This window comes from Larimichthys crocea, chromosome III (assembly GCF_000972845.2).
Source record: "Larimichthys crocea isolate SSNF chromosome III, L_crocea_2.0, whole genome shotgun sequence".
Taxonomy (NCBI): domain Eukaryota; kingdom Metazoa; phylum Chordata; class Actinopteri; family Sciaenidae; genus Larimichthys; species Larimichthys crocea.
The window spans coordinates 14,373,495-14,399,819 of NC_040013.1; the positions used below are offsets into that span (position 1 = coordinate 14,373,495).

General features: G+C 38.4%; 1 protein-coding gene across 1 annotated transcript; it reads left to right on the forward strand.

The window, feature by feature from the left end:
- Positions 1-1,555: 1,555 nt before the first annotated feature.
- Positions 1,556-25,833, forward strand: col21a1 (collagen, type XXI, alpha 1). Its single transcript, XM_019268521.2, has 29 exons — positions 1,556-1,846; positions 6,858-6,985; positions 7,174-7,734; positions 7,892-8,057; positions 8,137-8,365; positions 9,720-9,890; positions 11,473-11,550; positions 12,514-12,597; positions 13,727-13,789; positions 14,197-14,250; positions 14,341-14,394; positions 14,499-14,552; positions 18,108-18,161; positions 18,257-18,310; positions 18,410-18,463; positions 18,825-18,878; positions 20,511-20,555; positions 20,651-20,704; positions 20,800-20,853; positions 21,857-21,910; positions 22,063-22,134; positions 22,290-22,325; positions 22,984-23,028; positions 23,663-23,695; positions 23,786-23,932; positions 24,052-24,106; positions 24,193-24,384; positions 24,467-24,544; positions 24,710-25,833. The coding sequence occupies exons 2-29, from the start codon at positions 6,889-6,891 to the stop codon at positions 24,895-24,897; spliced, it is 2,880 nt and encodes a 959-aa protein (XP_019124066.1). The 5' UTR covers positions 1,556-1,846; positions 6,858-6,888; the 3' UTR covers positions 24,898-25,833.
- Positions 25,834-26,325: the final 492 nt, after the last annotated feature.

The window sequence follows — 26,325 nt, forward strand, 5'->3', positions numbered from 1 at the left end:
GCACATTAAATAAAGCTCATGATTACACAGTAGCTGCCTTGTTTTGCTTGAGTTGCACCTTGACTTTCATTACTTTGAAAATGCAATTACATAAGTTAAGCAAACAAATGATTTCACCTGTTCCAACAAATTAGTATAATGAGCTGTTCAATTGTGTCTAATTAGCGAGATTCAAACTGACTTTATCTGCTTACAAAATAGTTTAATTCACTTGACAATATTGTGGCAATTCATCTTTATTATATCAGATTTTTTTCTGCATGTAATTAACTATGACAATGTGTCCTCATGGCATTATCTTGCCAAACGTATTCATCATGTAATCTCGACATGCTCTGTGCTAAATGTAATTAATGTCACATTTCCAGATTTGACCTGAGTCTGCAGTCATATTAATCAAAGGCCTCAGAAGACAGCTGTAGGAAAAACTCAATAAGCACACAGATTTTCTGCCCCGGGGTTTCCTTCATGTGCACCTCCTGTCGGCTACAAACCAGAGACCAGTTTATAGAGACAAAAGATTAGTCAGCATTGGAAAGTCTACTCTCACCAGCAGGTTGGCCACTCCCAGGCTCCAAACACCAACTCAGTATTTGCCTGCGTGATCCACCAGAGTGTGCTGGGACTCAGGGTCAATCAGGCCTTCATGCGGAAACTACTGCTGCTCAGTGTCAGCATAAGATGACGGCTGATGACATCTTTACCTGCCACGTGACATTTATAGTTTATCACAGCACTGTTTGATGAATTTTGTTTACCCTGTACATGCAAAGGATAATAAACACAGTGGTGGAAGGAGGCAAAAGTAGCGATAAGTAACATTAAAGTATAAAAGTATTAGCAACTAAATCTACTTGAAGCATCACATGTAGAGATGTGTTATATAGGTATATATTTTATAGTACTGTATTATTATTGTTCTTGCATTAACATGTAAAGAGTGTGTTAATCCTGCAGGTGGTCAGTATTTCACGTACTTAAATGCATTACTTAAAACTGTGTTGCACAGTACAGTGTTCAGTACACCATCAGGCTTCTTGGAGTCTTGAAAGAACCTGCAAACACTGAGGCTGTTTTTAGTTGATGCAGAGCAGGCTGCCACCGAGTACAAACATGATAAAACTTGTTAGAGTGGATCAAACTGAGGTCTGCCTGCTCTACAGATAGCAGATTCAGTTCTGTATTTCTAATGACTTCCAGCTGCCCTCACAGAAAAAAACAGTACTGCAGTAGCTTTTCACACCTTGTTCATTGCTGACTTGTAGAACATTATCTGCTATTCATTTAAGTGATGAAGTGGAATTGATAAATGAGTAGTAAAATTGCATTTTTTTAGCATATCATATACCGCTAAATGTTGTATGTATGAGTTGTACAGTATATGTGTCTCAGTATACACAACTTGTTGGCTAATCTAGTGCTTGTCCTGCATCCAAAAAACTCCATGTTCTCTGGTTATGCCCCTAGCAACCCACACACGATCCAAACCCTCAACACTTGGAAGGAGGCTGCACTCATTACTATTATTTTCCTTTTGGACTGTCAGAGATGGGCTGTCTGCTTCACTATTTCATGCTCTCCTTATCTGCTTCTCTTTCCACCCATGGTAATTGAGGGTGGCTGTAGGCCAGTAAAAGTCCGGAGTGAGAAGGGGGGGGTGGAGAGGAAGAGGGACAGAAACAGAGGAGACAGAGAGCTGCTGGAAAGGGCAGGCTTTCATTCAGCAGAGAAACATGTGCACTTCTCCCGAAATTCAGTTTCTGTAATCCCAGGGCTGTGAACAGTATTGATCACTGGCTCTCAATGGATTAACGGGAATCCGCACAAAGGGCTTGGACACTTACTGGTAACTTCTTGTTCAATTTGTGTAATTTTTGCAAGGCAACTTATTCTATTTTTTTCAATTTTAGAAAATCTGTTTTGAAGTTACAAGTTTAGGTGTGTTTTTATGCATGAAGGTGCAACTGTCATATTTCTTAAATCAGCACACATCAAATTTTTTTTATTTAGATTGTATTAGATTCTGTGGAGTTTGTTTTTGATCATTAAGGTAAACCTGATGAGCTGATTTTAGTGATTTTTTTTTTATTGTTGTATGATTTGGTAACGCTGTGCAGATTAGTGATAGTTTAGCACTGTGTCAACGTTTATTCTCGTGTCCTAGAGTCTGTGCTGCTGCTGCCGCAGTTGCATATTGAAGACATTAAGCTCAGTTATCAGTCCCTTGTTTGTGCTACTGTCATGCAAAGAATGAATGGAATCATCTCAAGATTTTTCCTGGCCATTTTCACCTCTCGTAAAAGGACTATTCTTTCAGATTTCTTGAATCTGTGCAGCACACTTCACAGTGCACCACAGTACTGCTTGTGTAGTACTAGCACAGCTGCAGATGTGAGAATTGCGTGTGTATGTAGAACAATAATCGACCATGGTAGAAAATATCTGAAACATCTTAAAGTGGACATGTTGGCTGAAAAGCGAGACCCCATTTGAGTTAGTGCTTTACAACACATTATTTAATTGTCTGGATTAGTTGAACAGATTTCTATGGAGAACAACTGATAGGGCTTGGCTTTCCCTTGTTGGTTGAAGAATTTGGCAGCAATAAATCCCCCTGATCTTGGCAACTGTTCATGCTGAACAGCAGTTGTTGTTTTTGGAATGGAACAACTTCCTTCTGCCAAATTTACAGCAGATAACTATAACTTCAACGAGTGCAGTTAAAACCTGCTGTTGCCTCATATACGGTAAACTACGGGCACAAAACAAATAGTGGAATGAAAAATGTTAAATCTGAAGGGGAGTATGACTTGTTGAGCACAAAACCAGTGGTCTGTGCTATGGTCAAAATCTGTATGATGACTCTGACGCCCACCCTGAACATGTGAAATGTTATCTGGTGACACGTGAGAAGCCATTTGTTCAGCAGTTTCCTGAAAAGCAAATCCAGCTGGAACTTAACTGCTACTAAGTCGACAAAGTATCATATTCATCCTATTAAGTTTGCACAGTACTGTGGCAAACTATCACAGCTCATCTCAGAATTAATGTCATCTGGTATATTTGGACCTATAATATCTACTTTTAAAGTTTGTTTTGTTATGTTTTATAATATAATATTTATGCGTCCCATACAGTTCTGCCATTCAGTCACCAAAACCAGGAGCTGCAAAGTGTCCGTGCTGCCACAATAATACGAGATTTCTGGTGTCTGGTACTAACCTGCAACATTAGTGCACCTGTTAATTCTGCTACATTATGCATGCATTCCAGCTCTAAGCATTATAGCATAGCACGTGTAATGTTGCGTTTTTTTATTCCTGGATGAAGGTTGCTTCCCTTCATCGTGACTACATGTGTTTGGTCACAGTCCACAGCTGGAATTTCACTGTCTGATGGTGGAAATGAATTCCATGTGGCTCGAGCAGAGGTGTAGAAACACTCAGTTTGGGGAAAGTCAGTCGAGGGGAAAGTCATCCTGACCGGACTCTGCCAATGAGGGGGTTTTCCGACAAGCTCCTCCAGGCTCTCTAGTGGGGAAAAATTTCTGAAGAAACAGCTTGCACAACTAAGGCAGTTTAACGCCTCCTTCGACTGTGTTACTGAGTTTACATGGTGGAAAAATGCAGTCATGTTAATGAGTGTGACCCCTCTATGGCTGCACTGTAATAAAAGCATTTTAAAGACCATGGGTTATATCCTAGCCACTGTTTCGTTGACCCTCACGTGTCGCCATCAGAAATGCCCATGAATAAAGTGTACGATCAGTTCCTTCTGATCAAATTCCTTCCAGAAGTTCTGCTTTTAATGCTGTATGGAGCATATCTGGTCTTCATTTGGAACTGCTTCCTTTTAGGATGTCAGCAGTTTTTTTTTTCTTTCTTCGTTCACGTGTTGGAAACCACTGTAAAAGATGATTTGATAGAGCAGCCACAGAAACAACAATGTCTGCTGTCTGCCTACATGCAACTCTTTAGTTCATTACTTCCAAATGTAAATATGACTCTTGTCACTGTGTGACATGTTTCTTAATATCCCATTTCATCTCTCATTTCATGAGCATGAACATAACCATCATTGTACTCCATTATAATGCTACATGTTGTTTGCAGCACATGCAATGACATTAGTGTCCATCTGTTACTGAAATAAACCTGCAAAATGTAAACAGCATGTATGTGTAACATACCATTGTTTTGTATTTGACATTCATTGATGTTAACAGACAAACTGCATTTTGTCATGTGTTGCACTTGCCTTGACGTTGCATCATTAAAATCTGAGTGGGATTTTAATGAGAACAGATTTGGTCATTTGTTCAAATGGTCCTCGGTCATGTGAACAAGACCAAGTCTACAGCCATTAGTTTTAGTTAAATGCTAACATTAGCATGCTAACATGCTCACAATGACAATGTTAACATGCTTATGTTTAGCAGATATAATGTTTACCATGTTCACCATCTTAGTCTGCCATATTAGCATGCTAACATTAACCAGACAAACTGAAATTTTGACCTGATGATGGCGCTATATGATAAGGATTACCAAAGACATTAGGATTTATGGTTCTGTATGACATGAATATTTGTACCAAATTTCATGGTCATTCATCTAGTAGCTTTGGAGACATTTTACTAAAAAACACAATTTTAACCTTAAGTTATTTTTAGTTTTTAGATTTTGTTGTTAGGGTATGCTAGATTGATAGAGATATTTTACATAAGCGGCTTCAGAATACCATCATTTAATCAAACACTGGTTATAGTAACCTGTAGGAGAAGCGTTTCAACAGTCAGCAGTCTCAGCACTCATCCATAGAGCAAAGATGTTTTTGTGCATGTGTAGGGTGGGGAGCCTTGGGGCTGGGCACAACGAAATCATTACAGATTGAGTCAGTCAGTCAGGTAAAGACTGGTTGTAGGGCTAAATGTCAGCACAAAGAAGGCTGTATCAACAGAAATGGTACAGGGAATGAATTAGGAAAATACACAAGAAGAGCTGCAGGGAAGAGAAAAGTATGGAAGCAAACCAAAGGAGATCAATCATATGAACAAATTGTTTGGTTTTCATCTTTCCAAAATGTCAGTCCCCCTTATGTTTAGACTTACCAACTCACTAGGGTGTAAAATATTCTTACTCCAATAAAGACGTACCTGCTGACATAACTACAGTAAATGATTTAGCAGCATATGACAGTAACTGGTTAAAATTACTTAATCTGATGATGCGAAGGAAGGTATTACAATCTGTTTCATTCTTAGGAGAGGAAAAGTGTAGGAGTGAAACTCTTCTGGGCAGGCCTGTTGTGTTTGGGCCAAGGGTGGGCAGAGATTGGCAAATGGCATCAGATTTGAGGAAACAGCTGATAATCCCACAGGAAAGAGCAAGCACTGTTTTAAGGGTAGTTGTGGTCAGAGGTTCAGTGAATTGTTTTCTTAGCAAAGTTGACAGTGCCATGTGAGGATGTGGTAGATGGAGCTTGAAAGGAAAATGCTTAGGTGTACTGAGGCTGTGGACACAGTGCAGCAGGATTGGAAAGATTTATTGCACCACTTGGAGGATAGATGCAGAGTTTAGAGTTTAACTTAGTGGTAACAGTAAGTGAATTAGGGATTTGTGGGTATGGTGTCTGTAGCAGCAGTGGGAGGTAGGGAGTGAATATAACTTAGGGAAAAGCCAACATTGGCCAATGGCATTAGCACTTGTTTGCCCCATTGACGCTCAACCATCATATTCGGGGTAGGTGGCTAATAGGTAGTGCTGCTTCTTTAATGGTTCTGAACATAGTACTTTGCAATGTATGATTTCCTCATCCTTGATCTATTGTTTGTTGCTTGTCCTAAGTTATGCCACAATATTGTTCCAATTACATACTATGTGCGACTGATACCTACTCTGTCAAACACAGGGGTCCCCACCAGCAATTCGTATGTTAAAGTATCTGTCTGCACTTTTGAATTAAAAGGATATGACTTGGAATTTAAAGCCATTTCTCACATTTCTCATATTAATTGTTTTGACATTTGACAGATAATTTTCTACCTTTTATAGAAAGATTTGAATTACCACAAACAATGAATGGACTGTCTGTTCTCTGCTTGACTTAGGCCTTGGCCTAAGAGCAATGCATACAGTATTGTTTGCACCAGGTCAGCTTGTATGTGAGCACTCCTCTGTACTAATGCCTATCCTGGTGATTGCCAGGCTTCTGCAAAATGCACAGCTGAGTTAATGAAAAACATAAATCATGTCCACATCTTTGCACTGTATGATTCATATGAACCAATATTAAATGCATCAACCGGGGTATAAACTGCTGTGCCAAAAAAAAACCTATCCAAAACTAACTTCTAACATTAAAATTAATGTAGGACATGTTTGAAAAGGAATCATAACAAATGCTTACAGTCTGAATTTATGCATGGACTTCCTGCTGTCATACACATTGATACAAATCTTAATCAGTTCACTTTCATCTAACAACTTTGGTGCATCATTCAAGGACAACATGACCTCAATGAACAAATGTTGCTAATTTGCATGTGTATACAATGCTTGAATCATTTATTGTTTGAATTAATTCATATTTTGCAGAGCCTGGCAACACAGCCGACACCTCTTATAATTTCTGTTGTGTGAAAAGGCAGGTTGTGAGATTCGTGTGGGAAGGTTTTGACATTTAAACCTTTGGAGAGAGGATGATGTCAATAATATTTATAATTAATAATGAACAATAGTCTCATACATTAACTTCTGTCAAGGCAAGAATAACACAGGGACCATATGTCACAAATGCTTGCATTGTCCTTTTCTTTTTCTCTGCAATACAAAGCATGTTTTTCCCTTTCCCTGTAGGTGCACAATTGGAACTTGGTACTGCTGCATAATGGGTTACAAAGCGACATCCATGCATTGTGTCTTAAGATGCCTGTGCTTCATGCTTCTCCATTTGTTTAGTGCAGCTCAAGATGAAGACATAAGAAGTAAGAGTGCTTCTGTCTTCATTTTCTCACACTTTGTTATGCTTGTTGTCCATACATTAAAAACTGTCAAATGCATACAACTGGCAAAGGTGATTTCATGTACTGTACATGCATTCTATCTAATGTATTCCACCAAACCAGGTATGATTATTTTACACTGCTGATTGTTTATTTCCTATCTGCTTCAGGTTGTAGGACTGCACCATGTGATTTGGTCTTTATTCTAGATGGCTCGTGGAGTGTTGAAGATGTCAGTTTTGAATTAGTAAAGCGATGGCTTGTCAACATAACAACAAGCTTCAACATTGGACAGAAGTTTACCCAGGTTGGAGTCGTCCAATACAGCGATGACCCCGTTTTAGAGATACCGCTGGGGAAGTACTCCTCTAACAAAGAGCTCATCAAAGCAATGGAGTCCATTGAGTACATGGGGGGAAACACAAGGACCGGCACAGCCATTAAGTTTGCTACAGAAAAACTGTTTGGTCTGTCTGAGCGTGGCCCATCAGGCATTTCCAGAATTGCTGTTGTCCTCACAGATGGGAAGTCTCAGGATGAGGTTTTGAAAGCAGCAGAGGCAGCAAGGAAAAAAGGAGTAATTCTGTTTGCAATTGGTGTTGGGTCAGAGACAGAAGAGGCCGAGTTGAGGGACATTGCAAACAAGCCATTTTCTACTTATGTGTTTTCTGTTGAGGACTACAAAGCTATTTCTAGGATCATACAGGTCATACGACAGAAATTGTGTGAAGGTAAGCAACTGCTGATCAATGTATTGATCTAAAAATGTTGTTCTGCTGAAATCTTACTTTTATAATCACTGCTATTTTTTCATCTCTGACTAAGTACTGTTATTTATTTGTCTCTGTGTTTGCCTATTTTCTATTTCACTGTATTTGTCTGTTGCAGAGACCGTTTGTCCAGCAAGAATTCCAGTAGATTCCCGAGATGAGAAGGGTTTTGATATCCTTTTACATTTAAATTTGGCTAAAAAAGCAAAGAAGACACAAGGGGCATATTACGGCTCTAAGGCCTATGAAGTGACATCCCGTCTCGACTTGAGTGAAACTACATGGTAATCATCTAATTTTTGTTCATTCTTAATTATCGCCCATGTGTTCAAAGGTTGACTGACTTTCAAATTTATTACCCAGGACCCTTTTTCCTGATGGGCTGCCTCCATCATATGTTTTTGTGGCCACATTGAGGTATAAAGGATCAGTGGCAGTAGAGGAGTGGGACTTGTGGAGAGTACAGACACGTGATGGGAAACCCCAGATGGCGGTCACTCTAAATGGAGTCGACCGTACTGTCATGTTCACCACAACTAGTGAATCACCAAGTGGAACTCAGACTGTTACATTTTCACAACAGACTGAAATGGTAAAGTAACACTAATATTTCTTTGAAATGGTTATTTTACACATTAACTTCAGTTGACATTTAAAAGAGACCACTACATAACCTGTGAATACAGTTGTATAGTTATTTCTGTGGATCTGTAAGAATTCGTCAAGTCTGAGGAAATCGCCCTGATGTCATTAGCGTTATCTCTGCTTGGGGCCCTGGTGGCTACACATTTTTAACAGAAAGTCTCTGTTACAAACCAAGAATTTCAAAGATGTGGGCAAGAAAGAAAGTCAAAAGAAAAAGACACTACTGAGTTGCATTATGGAAGCTTTTGTAGCTTGGCTCAAGTTAGGGCCTCTCAGGTTCTATGCTTTGATTATGACCAATCTTCCTTTAATCTGTTTATTGTAAATACACATTTTATACCAATTCTTGGTATGAATGCTTTTTTCAGAGAGAAAGAACACTTATACTCTCTATAATGAATATAAAGTACATTTTGGCAGGGCAGCTGCATCAAGGTAAAGCAGTTGCTTGTTTCTATACTGTTCTGTTCATTATTTCATATAGTGCAACTCTGGGGGGCATAGTTTAAAATCACCTCTAAGGTCTATTTCTTTCAGCCACATAATGTTATGTTACTGTTCTAGCCTAATCCACCTATTCTCACATCAAGGCAGCTTTTATGAGCCTGTGGAGCTTCAGAAGTCTATTTAACCTTTACAAAAGTAGAAGCAGCTGTAAATCCGCCTGATTGGCACATTGTGTCCTTGCCCATAAGGGAGCAGTATCATATAATTAAACTCTCTGGAGTTTAATACACAAAAGAATCTAGTGCAGGTTATTTAAAATCAGCTTTTAAATACAGTGTTGGTTTTCAAAGGATACAAAAGACTGATCTTAACTCAGATAATTGGGTCACATGGGGTCAAAATCGGCAAACTGGATACTGTGTAACAGATATTAGTATATGATGAAGCACAAATCTTCAAAATCAAACTCTGCATACATTAAATGAGGATTACTAGTGTGATAGTAGACTAATAGTTTATAATAATTAGCTTAGAATACAGAGTCTCCTGTACATCAATTATATGATCAAGAATTTAATTATGATGTCAGTCTTGCTTTTTCTGAACTGAGGAAGGTTTCCCTTTCAAAATGCTACAATATTTTGATTAATGTTTGTATAACTTGTCCAAGTTTTAACGCCTCAAACTGAGTCAGTTACTAAGTTCCTCTTGCTTCTTGTTTCCAACAACAATTATAGAACTGTACACACCCTTCAGGCGACAGACTATTTTAAGTCTATTTCAGTACAATGCCAGCATGTATTGTATTGTATTAATGACTATTTCCTGTTCTTTGTCTATGATAAAAAAAAAAGCTGTTTGATGAGAAATGGCACCAGTTGCGGCTGCTGGTAACTGAGGAAGATGTTACTCTTCATGTTGATGACCTGGTAATTGAAACCCTATCCTTGGAGCCCCCTGTCGGCATTTTCATCAATGGAAAAACCCAAGTTGGAAAATATGTCAATAAGGAAACAACAGTGCCAGTAAGTTTATTAACATCAACAATATTTTAATAAAATGCATGTTCTTTGGTTCCCAGAGAAATTATCCAGCATTACGTCAGCTTGACTATAGAAAAAGGAAAAGTTGTGTTTTAATGAGTAGTTGAGCAAACCCATTATTGATATATGTTTTAAACTGCATCACACAGAACTGCAGAGTTTATTGCTGCCCCCTGAGAGACATGCTTAACTCAGCGGATAATAAATTCTTGGCAAAGATTTGCCATTTTGTCCACAAGGTCTTTTTAATCTTTGTTTTATTTGTCTCAATTGGTACATAATTATGTTGTGTTGTAATTTGCTCTGCAGAAAGCTATATAGAGTGTGTTTTTATTGAATATAGATGCAAATACATACCGTGCAAACAGAATATAACATTTTAATGTAATGATAACAACATGGAAACGAAAAATGACCGTGTTCTGCACAATGCATCCTTTTTATTCTAATTGTCAATATGATGTAATACCTTTTATTATGAAACAATAGGACAAACTGACCCCTTTAAAATACCTCACAAACATATGTAAGCAGTGAAGCAGGTTTGGCATTGTTGCATTTGTAACTGTAATGATGGTCAAAGAAATAAAATACATGTTAAATAAATTAACTTCAAAAGAAGCAGCCATTTTTAAAACTAAAATCCTTACAGTACAAATTTGCTGTGCATGATTATAATAAACATAAAGAAAAATAGAATTTAATTGCTAACAGGATTGTGCACAAAAAATCCTTTGTTTAAAAAGAAAGAGAATAATTCATTCTAGACTTTTAGATCTCCTATGCCAGCCAGTATGTTGACACATCATTGTAGCTGCAGATATGAACCAAAGATTTGTAGTGAATGTTAACGTGAGTACCGATCCATTGTTATAAGGATCATGTAGTTTAAAGCCATTTAACAAAGTGAATGTAGTTAAGCAAGTATAATCTCTGGATAAACACACTTCTAATTGGTAACAGAGTTCTGTAATTTGACTTCCAAGTACACCAGTGTGGACCACAATGCAGTTTTAAATATCAGTACATTAGCATGAACAGACCAAACCAGACATTCTTATCATGTTTAAAGCCACTGTTATCATTAACAAAATGTATAAACCATATTGTTTAAGATTGATTTATGTGCCCAATCATGGAGTCATAGTAATGTTTTCATGAGGCTGGAAATAATATAAATCACATGTGAGGATCCTCTTTCTGCTCACATTGTAACTGAAGTGAAACAGTCTATGGGACATTCTGGAGCCATTTTACCACCAACATCAACAAAATACCAAATAATGGAAGAATAGGGTCACGTTGCTGCAAAACATTTCCAAACACTGAGGGAGGTCTGGCAGCATGTAGCTGCTTAACACTGAGTGAGGGTACTTATCTTTCTTTTAAGAGTTATACAATAGCAATTTCAATTCATTAGTGGCAAAGCACTGATAAAACTAAACTAAATGTTCCAAAATTACCCCCATGTTACAATTTGTTTGTTTTGTTAGCTTGCTTGGAATAAAGAACAGTGGTTGTGTTTTTAACAAGTTTTTTTTTTTATTATTATTATTTTGTTTAGTTTGAAATACAGAAGCTTCGCATTTACTGTGACCCTGAGCAGAACAACCGAGAGACTGCATGTGAAATACCCGGAGTTGTGAGTATAAAAGTCTGCTTGGCTCTGCGCTTGTTTTTCAGCCCAAAATCAACAGAGATAACTTCTTCCCACCTACTTCTCACCTTGTTCAACTGCATCTGTTACTGCTCTGAAATGAACCGCACAATTTCATCATCAGTTAACTCCACACCTTATACTGCATGGCATAAAATGCTCTTTATTTATTCAGTACAGTCTATCATAGTATTGTGTAGGGAAAGTGTAAACTCAGCATATTCAGCGTAAGCCACATCTGTTTATGCACAGAATAATTTGTTGGAGGAGGACCATGGCTCGGCTTTAAACATGTTTCACTGAGTATATTTTTTTATTGTCTGCTGGCTCCAACTGTGTTTGTGAAGCAGTAGGTCTTTGTTATGTTGGCTTAGAAATTGCTATAAAAACAAAGTCAGAGCCAAATGGCTATTTTTAACGTAAGGCTGTTAGATAGAAATATCAAAAGAGGCAAAAAGAGAAGCCTAAGATTACACATGCTTGCCAAGTTCCTTCGCTTCTCTAATCTCTCGTTTTTTTTTAATGGTTTATTTGCGATGGGATATCACAGTTTAGTTATCAATTGTTTTTTGAATGGTGGATAAGACGCCCTTCTTGCGAAATCTCACAGCACTAAGTTTAAGAAGCAGCTTTTAGTGTATGGTTTAGCAGATTTACAGATTAGTTTTCAACATAGCAAATAAGTTAAGTATCGCTCATGTTCTAAATGTCAGAAAATGGTGAAACAGGGTGTCCAACATCATATTCAGTTCATAATCTTAGAAGGAAACCACCACATATTCACATTTGAGAAGTGGTAACCAGAAAATTTGTAGCATGTTTTCTTAAAAAGATTATCCAAAATGATTAATAGATGGCTGAAACAGTTGCTAATTCTGTATATGTGCTCAGTGTCTGTTCTTGCCTATTATCTATTTTCTATCAGAGTTTATTTTTTGTTCATTGCAGTGCTCAAACAGTCCTGATTACACTGAACCAACTCAAGAACCCTGTGTTTGTCCTGCTGGACCCCCTGGACTTCCAGGAATAAAGGTCAGTAATTCAAAAAAGTTTCCTTTTTATATTAAATTTTCCTCCTCCTATACAGCACTTACTGAAAACAATCCTACAAAAAACAAACTCTGCTGTAAGATAGCAGAGTTTGTTTCTGGTTTAGCACACGAGTTCAACTTTCTCTAGCCCCTCAGTGTTCAGCCAGTTAAATATTTGCTTTAGACAGTAGTGCTTTGTTGATATTAAATAGGAGAAGAATAACTTAATCTCTAACTATGCTGGTTCATGTGTAAACTCAGGAATGACAATGAGACTAAATGGCTTCTGTTGGGAGACAGAGCACAAACCTTCTCTTTCTTCCAGGTTAGCATTGAATAAATTCCCAAGTGGTGTCTAAATGTTGCTCTTTGTTGGATAATTATGTGATGAGCACATGAGGTTGCACTTTCCAGTAGGTCAAATCAAACTACAGTCATTACAGGCTGCAACAGATTTCCTTCATGTCACGAAACAGTGTGGGAGGTTGTAGCACTTTTATTTCTTAAGTACGGTTACATGCTGAACATTTTCAGTTTTATGAATGCACCAAAAAGCTTCTCTCCTCTGTTTAGATAAATTGCAGCTTGCCATTGTTAATGAGTTATGGTTAGTCTTGTTAGATCCTGTTGCACCGTACTGTTTACTTAAAGCAAAGCAGACCTCTGCCTAAGATAAACACTGGTTGGTATGGAAAATTTCCAAAATAGGAACCAAAACCTACGCCTCTATTGATCACAGGGCATCACCTTAATAATAGCAGCTCTTGTCATAAAAGCCTTTCTACAAGAACCTTAGCAACAAAACTCTGTTAATAAAACCTACATGGGTTCATGCATGTTTGTCTTTATAAGATCACTGTTATGTCTTTACTACATTTACTAATAGATCCAAAATGCCATTGCTGGTTTGCAGATGTTCCCTGTAACCCCACAAGAGCATCTTATATTAGATAAGCCAGCTTGCTCAGCACAGTTTATGGATAAATTAAATCATCACGTCTGTGAAGCACATTGTTACCAGAAATGTTTGAAATGAATTTTGCTGCTATGAGACTGAGTGATTGATGAAGACGCACTAACACCTTGTTTGAGTTACACATGATTAAACAACCTCATTCTACTATCTTTAGGGAGAACAAGGAAGTGCTGGCAAACCCGGTCAGCCTGGACCTGCTGGTGCTGATGGTAAGCCTGTGAGTACTACATAGTTCAATATACAAACATACAAAATATAACCGCCAACAACACAGCAGTGTCCACAATAAGCCTCTGAGGAAATGCCAAAAACCAACTTAGTTAAAATTTCTGCTTGTTAATTCAATGTGGTCAGGACGGTTTCAGAATGTTAAAACACAGCGGTAAATATACTTATTTTCTTGTTTTTCCAATGGGCAAATGAGAAACATCCCTGATTATACCACTGGTGGCAACACAGTGGTGATTTTGTGTGATGAAAAGCATCCAAGAGTGAACCACATGTTGTACACCATGATCAAAAACTCAATCTACCCCGCAGCCTAGAATCACTTGTGCAACATGCACACAGTTAAGGGGGTTTAAATGTTTAACCAAATGTGTGTATCTCTTGTCTTTTTTTAAGGGTATCCCTGGTATTAGAGGAAGCTCAGGGCTGCCAGGTCCACCAGGAATAGAGGTAAAGACAATTTCACCTAATTTACATACTGTACATTAAAGCATAAAGCAACACAAATTTAAATCTGGTTTACTTTGTTACTTCTGTCAGGGTCCACGTGGGCCAGATGGGTACAAAGGCGAGCAAGGGAGGCCTGGTGTTTCGGTAGGAAGGTCAAATAGCACATTTGTGTCGGTTTGATTGTTATGATGCAACACAAATCTGTGACTAATAAAATGTGATTTTGTAATACAAATCTGTTCTTTCAGGGTGAGAGGGGTATGCCTGGATTACCAGGATCGCCTGGACAACCAGGAGAGAAGGTGATGTTGTTAATTATTCAGTTATGGTGACTATCTTTGCTCAATAATACAGTATCCAGATGTTGTTCAATATTTTTATCTCAAGCATTTAATACAAGTATGGAAAGTGAGTAAACTTTGAATACACCGAATGCGCTGACTGACCAAAGCTGAGAAAAATGATTTCCGTAGGAAAAACAGCCGATTGTTAAGAAGTGCAAAATACAAGCTGAATTGTCAAGGTAACTCTTTTTGTTCTTTTATGAGATCAAATGTAGGATTAACAGGAAATCCCTGCTAGATACATCAGCTTGAACTGTTTGAACACCATGCATCAATCACTCTACAAACCATATGTTATGAATATAAAGCCAGATCTCCTGGGAGAGTCAAGAATACATCTTCTATGCTGTGCAGCAAGAGCACTTAGTTTGCAGAGAGAGCATGGAGGCCATCAGAGACTATTTAAATGTGTTCATATTTCCTGGCTTTTGTTCTGCCCTTTCCTTAGAAGGCTTAAACAGTTTCTTAGCTATTTCCAGGACGCCAGAGGTGTATCTTCTTCTAACCTTGTTTTTTTATCTCACTTGTTTCTTCTCCTTGCTCCTTAGCCTAACGATTACTGTAAGATCTGACATAAAGGTGAATCTTTTATCAGATGAAACCTGACAGCTCCACTTCTATAACATTCAAGTCTAGGGTGAGAATCTCTAAGCCTTAGATAACAACCACAAAACAAATTCAAAGTAACGGGATGTCAAGAAATCAATACACAATCTACAGTGAGTGGATGAATCACTACTTCTCCCACTGTTCAGTCACACAGACTGTGCTACCAGCAGCTGTGGTAATGTGTAACAAGGCAAAAGGGTATAAGTCACAGGGGGAAAACACCTGAGATGAAATGTGTCAGCTGCCTCAAAGCAGTCCAAAGAAAAGTGGAGCAGGTTGATACAATAATCCACAACAAAGGGCAGACAGTCCAGCAGGTTAGTGCTCAGCGGGTAATAGAAGGGCTCACAGCAGTCATACTGCTTTATCCAGAACTTTCTTATTGCTTTGATATTCATCCGAACAGCTTTTTCGTTTATTTTAAGGTACAGGGAAGTAATGCACCCTCACTAGGTTGCATCACCTCTGTCATATTATCCCACCTTGTAATCAGCGAGAGCACGGGGGGCACTGCCAGTTGGCTAAAATTGGGAACAATTCAAGTAGTTAGTGTCATTTTGAAAATTACAGCTGTCTGCACCTGGAGCAAATCCTCCTGCACCATCTGTCCCATTATTACAGCTTCACTCAAAGGTCCAGGATGTATCAAATTAAGTTTTTACTAGTACTTGGACGGTCTTCTCAATTTCTTTTGATTAGGTCAGATACTTTGGGTTTTAGCCACAGAACAACACAAAGAGAGAGAACACAATGGGGAGGAAAGATTTATTATATCTTTTTACCCCATTTCCAGTTGTACTTAAACCACGAAAGGAACAAGACTTTTATTGGTCTGTCAACGTAATCTTTTAAAATCCCATAATTAGACATCTAATCAGTGTATCGGTCATGAATGATCTAGAAAAGTGCACTGCTAGTGATTTTCCATCACTTTTTACATGGCAAAGCAGGACGGCCGCCAAATATGTTGAAGTTTTCTCACATCACCAGTCAAATGTGGTCAATTTAAATTTAGAATTAACTGAATAGAATTAACAACACATTTTTTGCAGTTCATAATTTCACTTGAAGCTTAACATATAAATGGCCAAAAAGTACGTAGATTTCCATGTGTGGGGACCATGCCTGCATTTCAGAGCAATCCATGCAATCACTGTCAAGATAGGACCAAAGTGGTGGACAAACAGACTGACTGACTAACATTGTAATCCATAGATCCATGGCACTACCACAGTTAAACATATGTAAAGTATCCCATTCCCCTTTACATGTTCAGATGCCTCTGGCTCTTTCGCAATACAAACTCTAGCCATTTGGCATTCAACTTCAAATTATTCTTCATACAGGCCAAGTCAAGTAACTAAATGTCCCTCATGTGTCGGTCAAAAGGTTTGGAAAGCTAAAAACCCTCTTCAACCAGCAGGGAGCCACTTTAGCTTCAATTAAAGTTAGAGGAAATCCTCATCTTGTAGAGTATAAGATTTTCTTTGGATATAAGCACATTTACATATACATATCCTTCCAAACTGTTTCCATATTCTGAGACCACCCAAGGGTGTAGTGTAAGTTTCCTGGCATAGGATCCAGAGAACAAAAACATGATATGTCTGCTGAATTTAGTCAGAAGTGCATAATTCAAAGACACAAGACTGTTAGCCACTTTGCCAAAATTGGCTATGTTTGTGTATTTAGTCTATGATACTTGTTCGTGACCACAATCATTCATCACATTTGAAGGAACATTTTATTGCTAATTATGTCTTTGCCTTCATTAACACTGTAATTACATTGGCAGCGAAATCAGTGTTCCTTAGTTGTAGGAAACCCACAGCCCAGCTTGGGGAATGAGCATGTCTATTAGGGAAAGCTCCTTATCACGACAGTAGCTTTTCATGCACACCTGAGGTATGCAAACAGACCAGTCATTGCTCACACTACATCTTTTATGCTCCATGTCACATAAACTGATACTCCGTAGTATTTGCAAAGACAAATACAGCACGAACATCACCAGTTGGCCTCCATTATTGTGTCTTTAGAGGTCTGGCTGCAGCATTTCCAGTCAATGGCATTTTGAGCCTCTAAATCCCTTTTGCCATAGCTTGTTTGTTTTGGACTGCAATTCTAGTAAACAGAACTGTAGTGATGGCCACAGCTGGAGAGATATTTTTATATGTTTTGACAGCAGTCGAACATGAACACCTGACCTGTTTATTAACTGAATCTGAGAATCTGAATCTGAACCAAAGAAACTGTCTATACCTTGACTAAAATGTCTTATTTATATCAAAATATTTTTACAAACGAAGTCACAATAAAAATGTTGTCGCTCACAAAAGTCCCTAAGTCAGCCAGCAATGAATACATCATTCGTTCTTTACGCTGTTAAGTCATCTGTTCCATCTTGAGGTAATTAGCATATTTTTGAATCATGGAATGCAAATTCTGAGAAAATAAATGATCTAATGTCCCGTCTTCTTCCAAAAGCTGTTTTTTAGTCTGAAAACATGAAAATGCAGTTACGCATCATCCTGTCAAGTTTTGGCATTTTTCAACAGATTTCTAACGTCTAGCATTAGGTCAACCAGTGCAATTTCAAAAATGCCAGAATGATGCAGTGAAGCACGTCACTGTCTTGGGTTTCACTCCAGAAAGTTGCTAAATTCATTGTCTATCTGAGAACAAGACAAGATCACAGCTGACTATCAGACAATGACTGCATACGTGTGTGACCTAGTGGACTTAGTGCTCTTATTCTGTACTGTATAACCTGTGCCACCTTGTCTACTTGCTTCCTATATTACAAACATGGATGGTCCTGTTAGATGAGTGGCACATTCAGCATGAAATACTATTTTTAAATCATATTTATTGATCTTTTATAAATCTTCTTACTTCTCCCAGGGCTCAATGGGATCCCCGGGAATAGCAGGTTTATCTGGAAAGCCTGGTCAAGTGGTAAGGGTGCAGACAAATCTCCAAAAAGAAATTTAAAGCTTCATTCGCTAAAAATGGCACAAGAAATGTAATAAATGTTGGTGTGATATTTCCAGGGAGAAAAGGGAAGTATGGGACCTCCTGGGCCACCAGGTTATCGAGGAGAACCTGTACGTATACAACTACGGTATTCAGAATCAAATCAGAGCATGCCATTATATGTTGTGTGCCATTATAATGATGTATAAAATCAATTTCTCTGATTTCAGGGCCTAACTGGGAGAGACGGAAAGGAAGGATTTCCAGGGACACATGGTCAAAAGGTCTGTTTGTTATGACATACAAAACAGTATGTTACAAAGCCCATTCAGGGATTAGGAGAAAAATGGAAGCATGAGATTGGCTACGCATGCACATTCTTAACAGATTTTGCTGTTCCCAAAGTTGTGTTGTTGATGTTTGGCAACCATGGAAATGTAGTCATACAGTACTGGTGTCCCCCGTGTCTTTTTCCAAAACCCATTTGACATCTCTTGTAAGCATCAGAGGCGTTCTCCACATTTTGGATAGATGTCTATTTAATAAATCCAAGATGAGATGTAAAAAATATGTGACAAAGTATACATGGGGCTTTGGATGAAAATAAATGTGTTAATTATGGTTTTGTTTCTCTAATGTATAAAGGGAGAAGCTGGGGCCAGTGGGATTCCCGGTGTCGATGGAAGAGAAGGCCATCCTGTTAGTCGTAAACAGACATTATTCATTGTGCATGTTTGGTATTTCATACGCTGTTTGAGCTGTTGCTATTACATCTTTACTTGGACTCCTAGAAACTGAAGTTTGCATGAATTAAATATGAAATGTGCTGTCATATTGAGTTAACTTTTATTCAAAGCAAGAAAGAAAAATGGGAACTTTATGTATGTGGTGCTTTCCATTATGGTTTTCAGAGTCCTTTTCATACAAATTGTAGCTGACATTAAATAATAGTGTAAGTAACAGATAAGTAAAATAGGCAAATACAGTACAAGGGCTGATTTAAATGGATCACACAGATCTGCATAGTGTCTTTTACTGCAAGACTACAGTGTGTTAACACACTGTCAGCAGTACGGAGAGTACCCCTGACAGCCAGTAAATCAGGGGTATTTCCCCTGTAGTTCATCCCAGGATAACCCTGTTATGTAACAAACAGGCTCAGGCTATAATCTAAGGCAGTGAAAGTAACTCATCGAGGGAATGCTGTGGTGCTCCGGCAAATCTGTTTTAGGAAGAAAGTGTTTCAACTGGGCACCAATCCCACAGATCATGATTATAAGTGTTGTCCAAAAATTTGTGATGGGTCTACAAAAGATGAGTCAGTTGCTCCACAAGGCTGTAAGCCATTTTTCCCCACTATAACAATAGAGTTAGCGAACGTCTCCACAGAGACAGGATTAGTACTGTACTTCCTCAAGTTAAAACAAGAAGATAGTGCTTTAGCGATAGGGGATTTCTTCACCTATAGGTTGAGTAAGAGTGTTCTGGGTGGCTCTATCTATATTTATGTCTCTCTGCCTGCCGCCGTATCTTTTCACGATGCACATTTGTTACCAACTTCAGTCTGAGGCAACCACTAAGCATCTGCAAACATTTATCTCAGAAAAAAAATAACTAAAACAAAAAGCTAAAGAGGCTTTCCAAGATAGTTTTGCTTCATGTGTTGAACCACATAAAACCATTATTTTAAAATTTGTATCAGCTTTAGTTTTTTGTCCGGAGTTCCTTTTGAATATCAACTACTTTTTATATTATTGAATTTATCAGTAAAACATGTGTGCATAGTTCATCTTAGGATCATACAGTTTGACATAGTGATGAAACCTTTGTCAGTATTCTATTACTGCACAGAACCAAGTTGTTTAAAGAAGGACATGCAATTAATTTAGTTGTAGTGATTTTATTTACATAAAAAAATATTAGCAGAAATTTGGCCTCAAAAGGCTCCAAGACCATATTTCTCCACTTTTCCTGTTTACAACAAGCCAAGCGTAACTGGGGAGTGTAAAGTAACATTTTGGTAGATATTTCTTGCTGCACCATGGCAGTTCAATCAGTTGTTTTTTTTATTTAGGACACAATGAAGGTATTATTTCACTGTGAAAGAAAGTAAACTGGAACCTGTTTTTAGCATCAGTTCAGAAAAACTGCATATTAAAACATACCATTTCATTAAAAATATTATTTCTATTTACACCTGCACATAGAGACATTACTCAGGATTTAATTAACAGACAAATAAAAACATTACAAACAATCTCATGTCATGTGTTTTTTTCTCTTAAATATATTTTTTCTGCAATATATTAAAATCAGTTTCCTTGCTCCTAGGGTATGCCTGGATTGCCGGGAAATGCAGGCCTGGATGGGCAAAAGGTGAGCTCCTGACTAGGTAACAAGTTCCTAATCTAAATGCAACATATGTTTTGCATCATTCTTTGTGATAATGATTGACATAATCCTCATTTAAGGGGGAAGCTGGTTTGCAAGGACCCAGGGGCTTCAAAGGAACGGATGGACCACCTGTAAGTTAGGGCTGTTTGTCTATAGGTTCAGTACACACCAAACTGTTAATATTGAATCTGAAGAGTTGCTAAAATCATTTTGTTTCCTCCGGTAGGGTGAGATGGGTTTACCTGGTGCACCTGGTTTAAAAGGAGCAATTGGACCCAAGGTAATCATTTGTCCTGTTAAGAATTTCCCTTTGAGCTACTTCAAACAGCTGTAGTGTTCATGATGTAAAGCTACAATTAGGTTAACAGATATAATGACCGACTTTTATCTTACTAACAGACATCAAAAAGATTGAATGGATTAACTGTACACTAAATATAATGTGACTTTATCCCTCTCCACATCCTGGGGCCGTGAGTGCAATGGTTCAGATTGTGACTCAGAAAAGTCAATAATGCCGATCAATCCACACAAGCTAGCCTTAGCAACTGACAAGCTGCAGGCCGAGCCATGTCTTGATTTAAAATTAAGTCCAATCACAATGTGGCGCAGTTACTGTACTGCTAACAAGTACAATGGATCAGTGCAGCATGATGTTACATGACATTACATTCCCATGCCCTATATCATCAAGCATATACAAAATGCATCGCAGTGCACAGTGTCATTAGTTTTGATTAGGTTAAAGCTTTTTAACCGCAGGGTAGATTGAAATACATAGAAAGCTGTTTGGGTCAGCAGCATTGCATGTTTTGTTTGGTCACTGTTTTATTAAAATACACTTTGCACAAGTAACAATCCCTTGGCCGTACCGGTGATGCTAAATTAAGCGATGATCCGAACCTACTGCTTTCGTCAGTGGAATTTTAGTGGAAATGTAAGCAGTCTGGGCTTTTCTGGTCTGGACGCTCTGTCTCCTAATCACTTTTCATTAGCTGATCTCCCTTTAACAAGCCAATGTGTATTGGTAAATGGCACACAAGCGAAAATCTAGTTTATGGACAGGCAGGCAGTACTTTGATTTTATGGCTAAGCTTCAGACTGCAATTACTGGGGCTTGTTCAACTGGAAAAGAAAGCATACGACTAGACACAATTAAACGTTAAGCTGCAATACATCCAAACCTCATGAAAGTATGCTGCAGTCCAGTCAGTAAAATGATGTGTTTTGGATGTTATTTCATTGTATGTTTTCTGTAAGACATGTTTTATTTCTTAATAAAGGGGAATAAAGGCGAAGGTGGAAGTCCAGGTATACAAGGAATACCAGGGCCTGCGGTATGTTTCCATTTAAATAATCTAATATGCACCAATATTAAAATATTGTGCTTAAAATAAAATACAGTATTTGGGGAGTTTTTGTGTCCTACAGAATATAAGTAATGTGTGCTCTCGTTTAATGATTGGTGTTAAAACAAATACTATTGAAGGGGAGTGCAGGAGAACCAGGAAGTGCGGGTCAGCCGGGGCACTCAGGCATGCCAGGCCTGAAGGGCAGCAAGGTATTTCTACTATAATTTCTGCCAGTGACTAAACCTCTATATCAGCAAGAGGCTTACATCACAATCATTGTTTTTGTACATTTGTGCAAAATATACTTCAATAAGATGTTTTAGTAACTGAAAGTAAATAATCCATGTCTTTATTTTTTTATCAGGGACAAAGAGGAAATTCAGGAGAGAGAGGAGACACGGTAAGATTTGACAGGAAAAAAGTATTTCTTGGTCAAACAACCAAATCATATTGTGCTTGTGTTGACCCCTGTAATGCCAATCTGAAATAATAACTCAAATTGGGTTTGGGAGCACATCACCAGCTTTTAATAAATGTGAGATCAAGATGGCCACAGGATGGAACTCTAATAATTGTTGTCTCTAAGTAGTCTATTATAATCTAACCCTAACCCTAATCACTGGAGGAATATATTGCCCTTAAATCATTTACTATGGAAAATATTCAAATTTCAAGAACCCACTGGACATTTCCTCATTTCTCACACTGATTATGGGTTTGGAAAACAATCATGTGTCAGCTACATTTTGTCTTTTAGAAGTATAACTGGATATTTGCCGTTCTGCTGACTTCCAAGATGGTTTTCTCCATTATGCGGAACTGGATCAATTTCATTACATGAAAACAAAATTAAAACTCTCATAGCCATGTAATCAAATCTAATGGGTGTTAACCTGTTGCATTTAAAACACATTAACGCCCATAAATACTACAAATATTCATCAATCATCATGTTTTAAATTGAGGTTTTAACTTGCGGTACTGCTGCTCATACAGCAAAGACCATTGCTGAAACACTGCTTTCATGATGTTAATCTGAAATCTCATTTTCTTACCAGGGAATGAAAGGCGAAAAAGGAGAGCATGGTCGACCGGGGGCACATGTGAGTGTCTTTCACTAAGCTAAAATTGGACAAAATTCAGTACACAATCAATGGATTACTTTCCTGAAGAATGGTCCTTGCTTGTTAGTTTAGTAGCGGTTCAAAAACTGTAACTTTGTTCTTAATGTAAATAACGCCACCATGTGGTCATTTATTAAGCACTAAGTCTTTCCTTATAACTCCTGAAGCATGAGGCCTACCAGCAAAATGATGCATCACATTTTGTGGCCCTGTAAGGATGATCCATTCACCACTGTTCTTGAAAGCCAAATGACCATAATTCCTGAACATATGCAGGTGTAACTATAACCAAAGTTAGGCATGTAGAGTGACACTGCATAATAAATTTTGGTTCTGTTTAGCCAACAGGGGGTGCTGCAACAGCTTTACCCACTCAGTGGTCATGTGTCTGCCTTGCTTAAAATTTCCATCCATATTAAAACCTAATAATTCCATTTATTTAAGAGTTTCCAAAATTCAGCAAGATTGTCTTTCGCTGTGCATTTTGATGGAGATCTTGAGGCTGATTTTCTATTATTACAAAATACACTTTTTTAGGATTATGCAGTCTTGTTGGAGACTTTTGCTGTCTAAGTGCTTTCCTGTTTAATGACTTATCCTGACTTTCACTCAGGGCTCTGTCGGTCCAATGGGACTAAAAGGAGAGGTATGTTAAGCTGAATGCATTAATCACTGTATCTCCATCTAACATCAATCGTTGTGTGTATTGCTAACATGAGGGTGGTATTTTTGCCAGAAAGGGACAACAGGGGAACCAGGACAGAGAGGTCAAGAAGGTCAAGCGGGACGGCCTGGACAGATGGGTCAGACAGGGCTAACTGGTCCCAGAGGGCTGACAGGGAACACAGGTCTACCTGGCCCACCTGGACCTGAAGGAAGATCTGTATGTGTGCTACACATTATGCAACAACTTTAATGTGTTTTTGTATGTTGTTATATCTGATAACACAATGGAGTAAACAATCACTGAAAATACAAATGATCTATCACTTTTCATTTCAGGCAAGTGAAATGTCGGACAATCACATTCGGCAAATCTGCAGAGAGATTCTTCAGTGTGAGTATCACTACAGACTGAATGATGATGTGTTTCTGTGTCTTTTCAACACACATCTGAAATCTTTTCACTGTCAATTATCGTAGCGGAGCTGCCGTTACTGATGCTGGGCAACCAGCAGACTAGCTGTACCAGATGTCAAAGTCGGCCTGGATCTCCTGGTCCTCCAGGTCCACCTGGGTCCCAGGGACTCAGGGGTCTTCCTGGACTTAGCGGCTCCAGGGGACAGCCAGGCCTCCCTGGTCGGCCAGGGCACCCTGGTGTTGATGGACTGAAAGGTAAAGCCAGTGTCAAAGTCAAGAGTCAATGTTACTAAAGCTGCTTTGCAGGATGCTCAAAAAAGTACACTTATGTTTGTAGGAGAACCAGGTTTAGATGGTGAGAAGGGGAGTCCTGGTCGAACTGCCACTGGAGACCAAGGCCCGCCTGGTCCGCCAGGTGAATAACGTGACTGATTGTTCTGTTTTGCTAATCATTCAGTGTATTTACAGAAATCCAAGTGGAAGTTAATTTGCAGGGGTACTTTTAAGGAGTTTTGATATTTAATGCCACCTGTTACTACTGTGTCCTTGATGATCACGGCTTAGTACTTTATCTCTACAGGTCCAATGGGTCCACAGGGGTACAGTAGGCCAGGTCCTCCAGGTCAGCCTGGATCCCCTGGTCTAAATGGAGCAGAGGGTAAAAGAGGTAATCCTGGCATCCCTGGTGAGCCTGGGGTGTGTGATCCATCCATGTGCTATGGTAGCATGATGAGGCGGGATCCTTACAGCAAAGGGCCAAACTATTGACGTAATGCAGCGTCACTGCAGGCACCAGTCTGGAGCTGATGTGGAACAAACAGCCATTCTCAGGAAGATCTCATCTATACAGTTTTTCTCTATTGTGGAAACAAAACGGACCTCTTCTAACACCCTTCATGTGATCTTAGACAGTCAATAGAACTAGATCCCATCACATTTTCTCCATTGGTTTGTATTATTATTCACGTCTTTGAATATTCATTGATGTTTTAGTGCTGAAAGAATTAATAATTGGTTCCATTTAATGTCTCTCATTTGAGCACCTTGAACTCATGTACTAAATGTATCTCTGGAGCTCTCTCGTGCTGGTATATTTCCCCCATATTGCCCCCTGGTGTTGTTTTGTTGCATGTTGCTCTCAAAATTTTCACTGCACATTGGTTGGTTGCTATATGTTCCATTAAAAAGACAAAAACACATAAATTCCATGTTCAGTGATCATAAATGATGTCTGAAATTGGCATGTTTCAGCACAAGACTGTGAGTTTGATTTCCTGTAGCTGATTATGAGGTGCTGTAAGCCTGTGTTCCTAAAGCCTTCAGTTTGACTGTTAAGCACTTAACTCTTTATGAAAACCTTTTATGACTGCTAATATTCTGTATCACCCAAGATAAATTAACCCCCCCACCCCCAGCCCCCCAATCACAATACCCATACATTCTTTATTTTATTCCAATTGGGAAGTAAAATGTTTTCACTTTACATCTATGAACATGCTGACATTTTAGATTGTATGTCATTCATGTTCCCAAGGCTTACCTTTCATTACTGTAGGTATTTTATTGTTATTTATAAAAGAGTCAAACTGTGTATTTCAGCAGTGACATGTCGTAAACAGCTTTTGTAATTTTATTATTTTGTGTTATTATTTTGTATGACTCTTTTTTTTTTACTAGAATTAAAATATCTTAATGATTTGTGAACTTCTTCTCTGCTTTGGGGCTTTTACATTTAAGGTTTATTTCAGGACTTCATCACATCATCAGTCTCATCTTTCTGCTGGCAATTGTTTGACTTTCTTTTGGCAGTGAGGTGTACTTTCTGCTGGCAATTGTTTGACTTTCTTTTGGCAGTGAGGTGTACCTGCTGTGAATGCTTCCTTTTTTTTTTTTTTTTTTTACTGCAAGATCAAAAAACAAAGTGAAGTGCGATGGAAACAAAAAAGAGATCATCACCTGGGTATTCCTCTAAGGACACAGCACTTGGAAACTTGGATACAAGTGTAGCTCTGGCTTGAAAATTTCAGGACATGGTGTGTGAGAGAATAATACTCCAGAAATAATAATTAAAGTGTTGTAGCATTGTACACTAGATGGCGCTATGTGGTAACATCCCAACTTGTCCAGGAGTTACTTTACCTAAAAAGGAGCTTCCTTTTTTCCAGCTTGGACAGCAGCCACCCATCACATGGAAAC

Bases quoted from the DNA above. Each gene is read 5' to 3' on its own strand.
- col21a1 (XM_019268521.2), top strand. From the start codon at position 6,889: ATGGGTTACAAAGCGACATCCATGCATTGTGTCTTAAGATGCCTGTGC. The intron at 11,551-12,513 runs GTGAGTATAAAA...TGTTCATTGCAG, and splicing joins CATGTGAAATACCCGGAGTT to TGCTCAAACAGTCCTGATTA. The intron at 18,879-20,510 runs GTTAGTCGTAAA...CCTTGCTCCTAG, and splicing joins ATGGAAGAGAAGGCCATCCT to GGTATGCCTGGATTGCCGGG.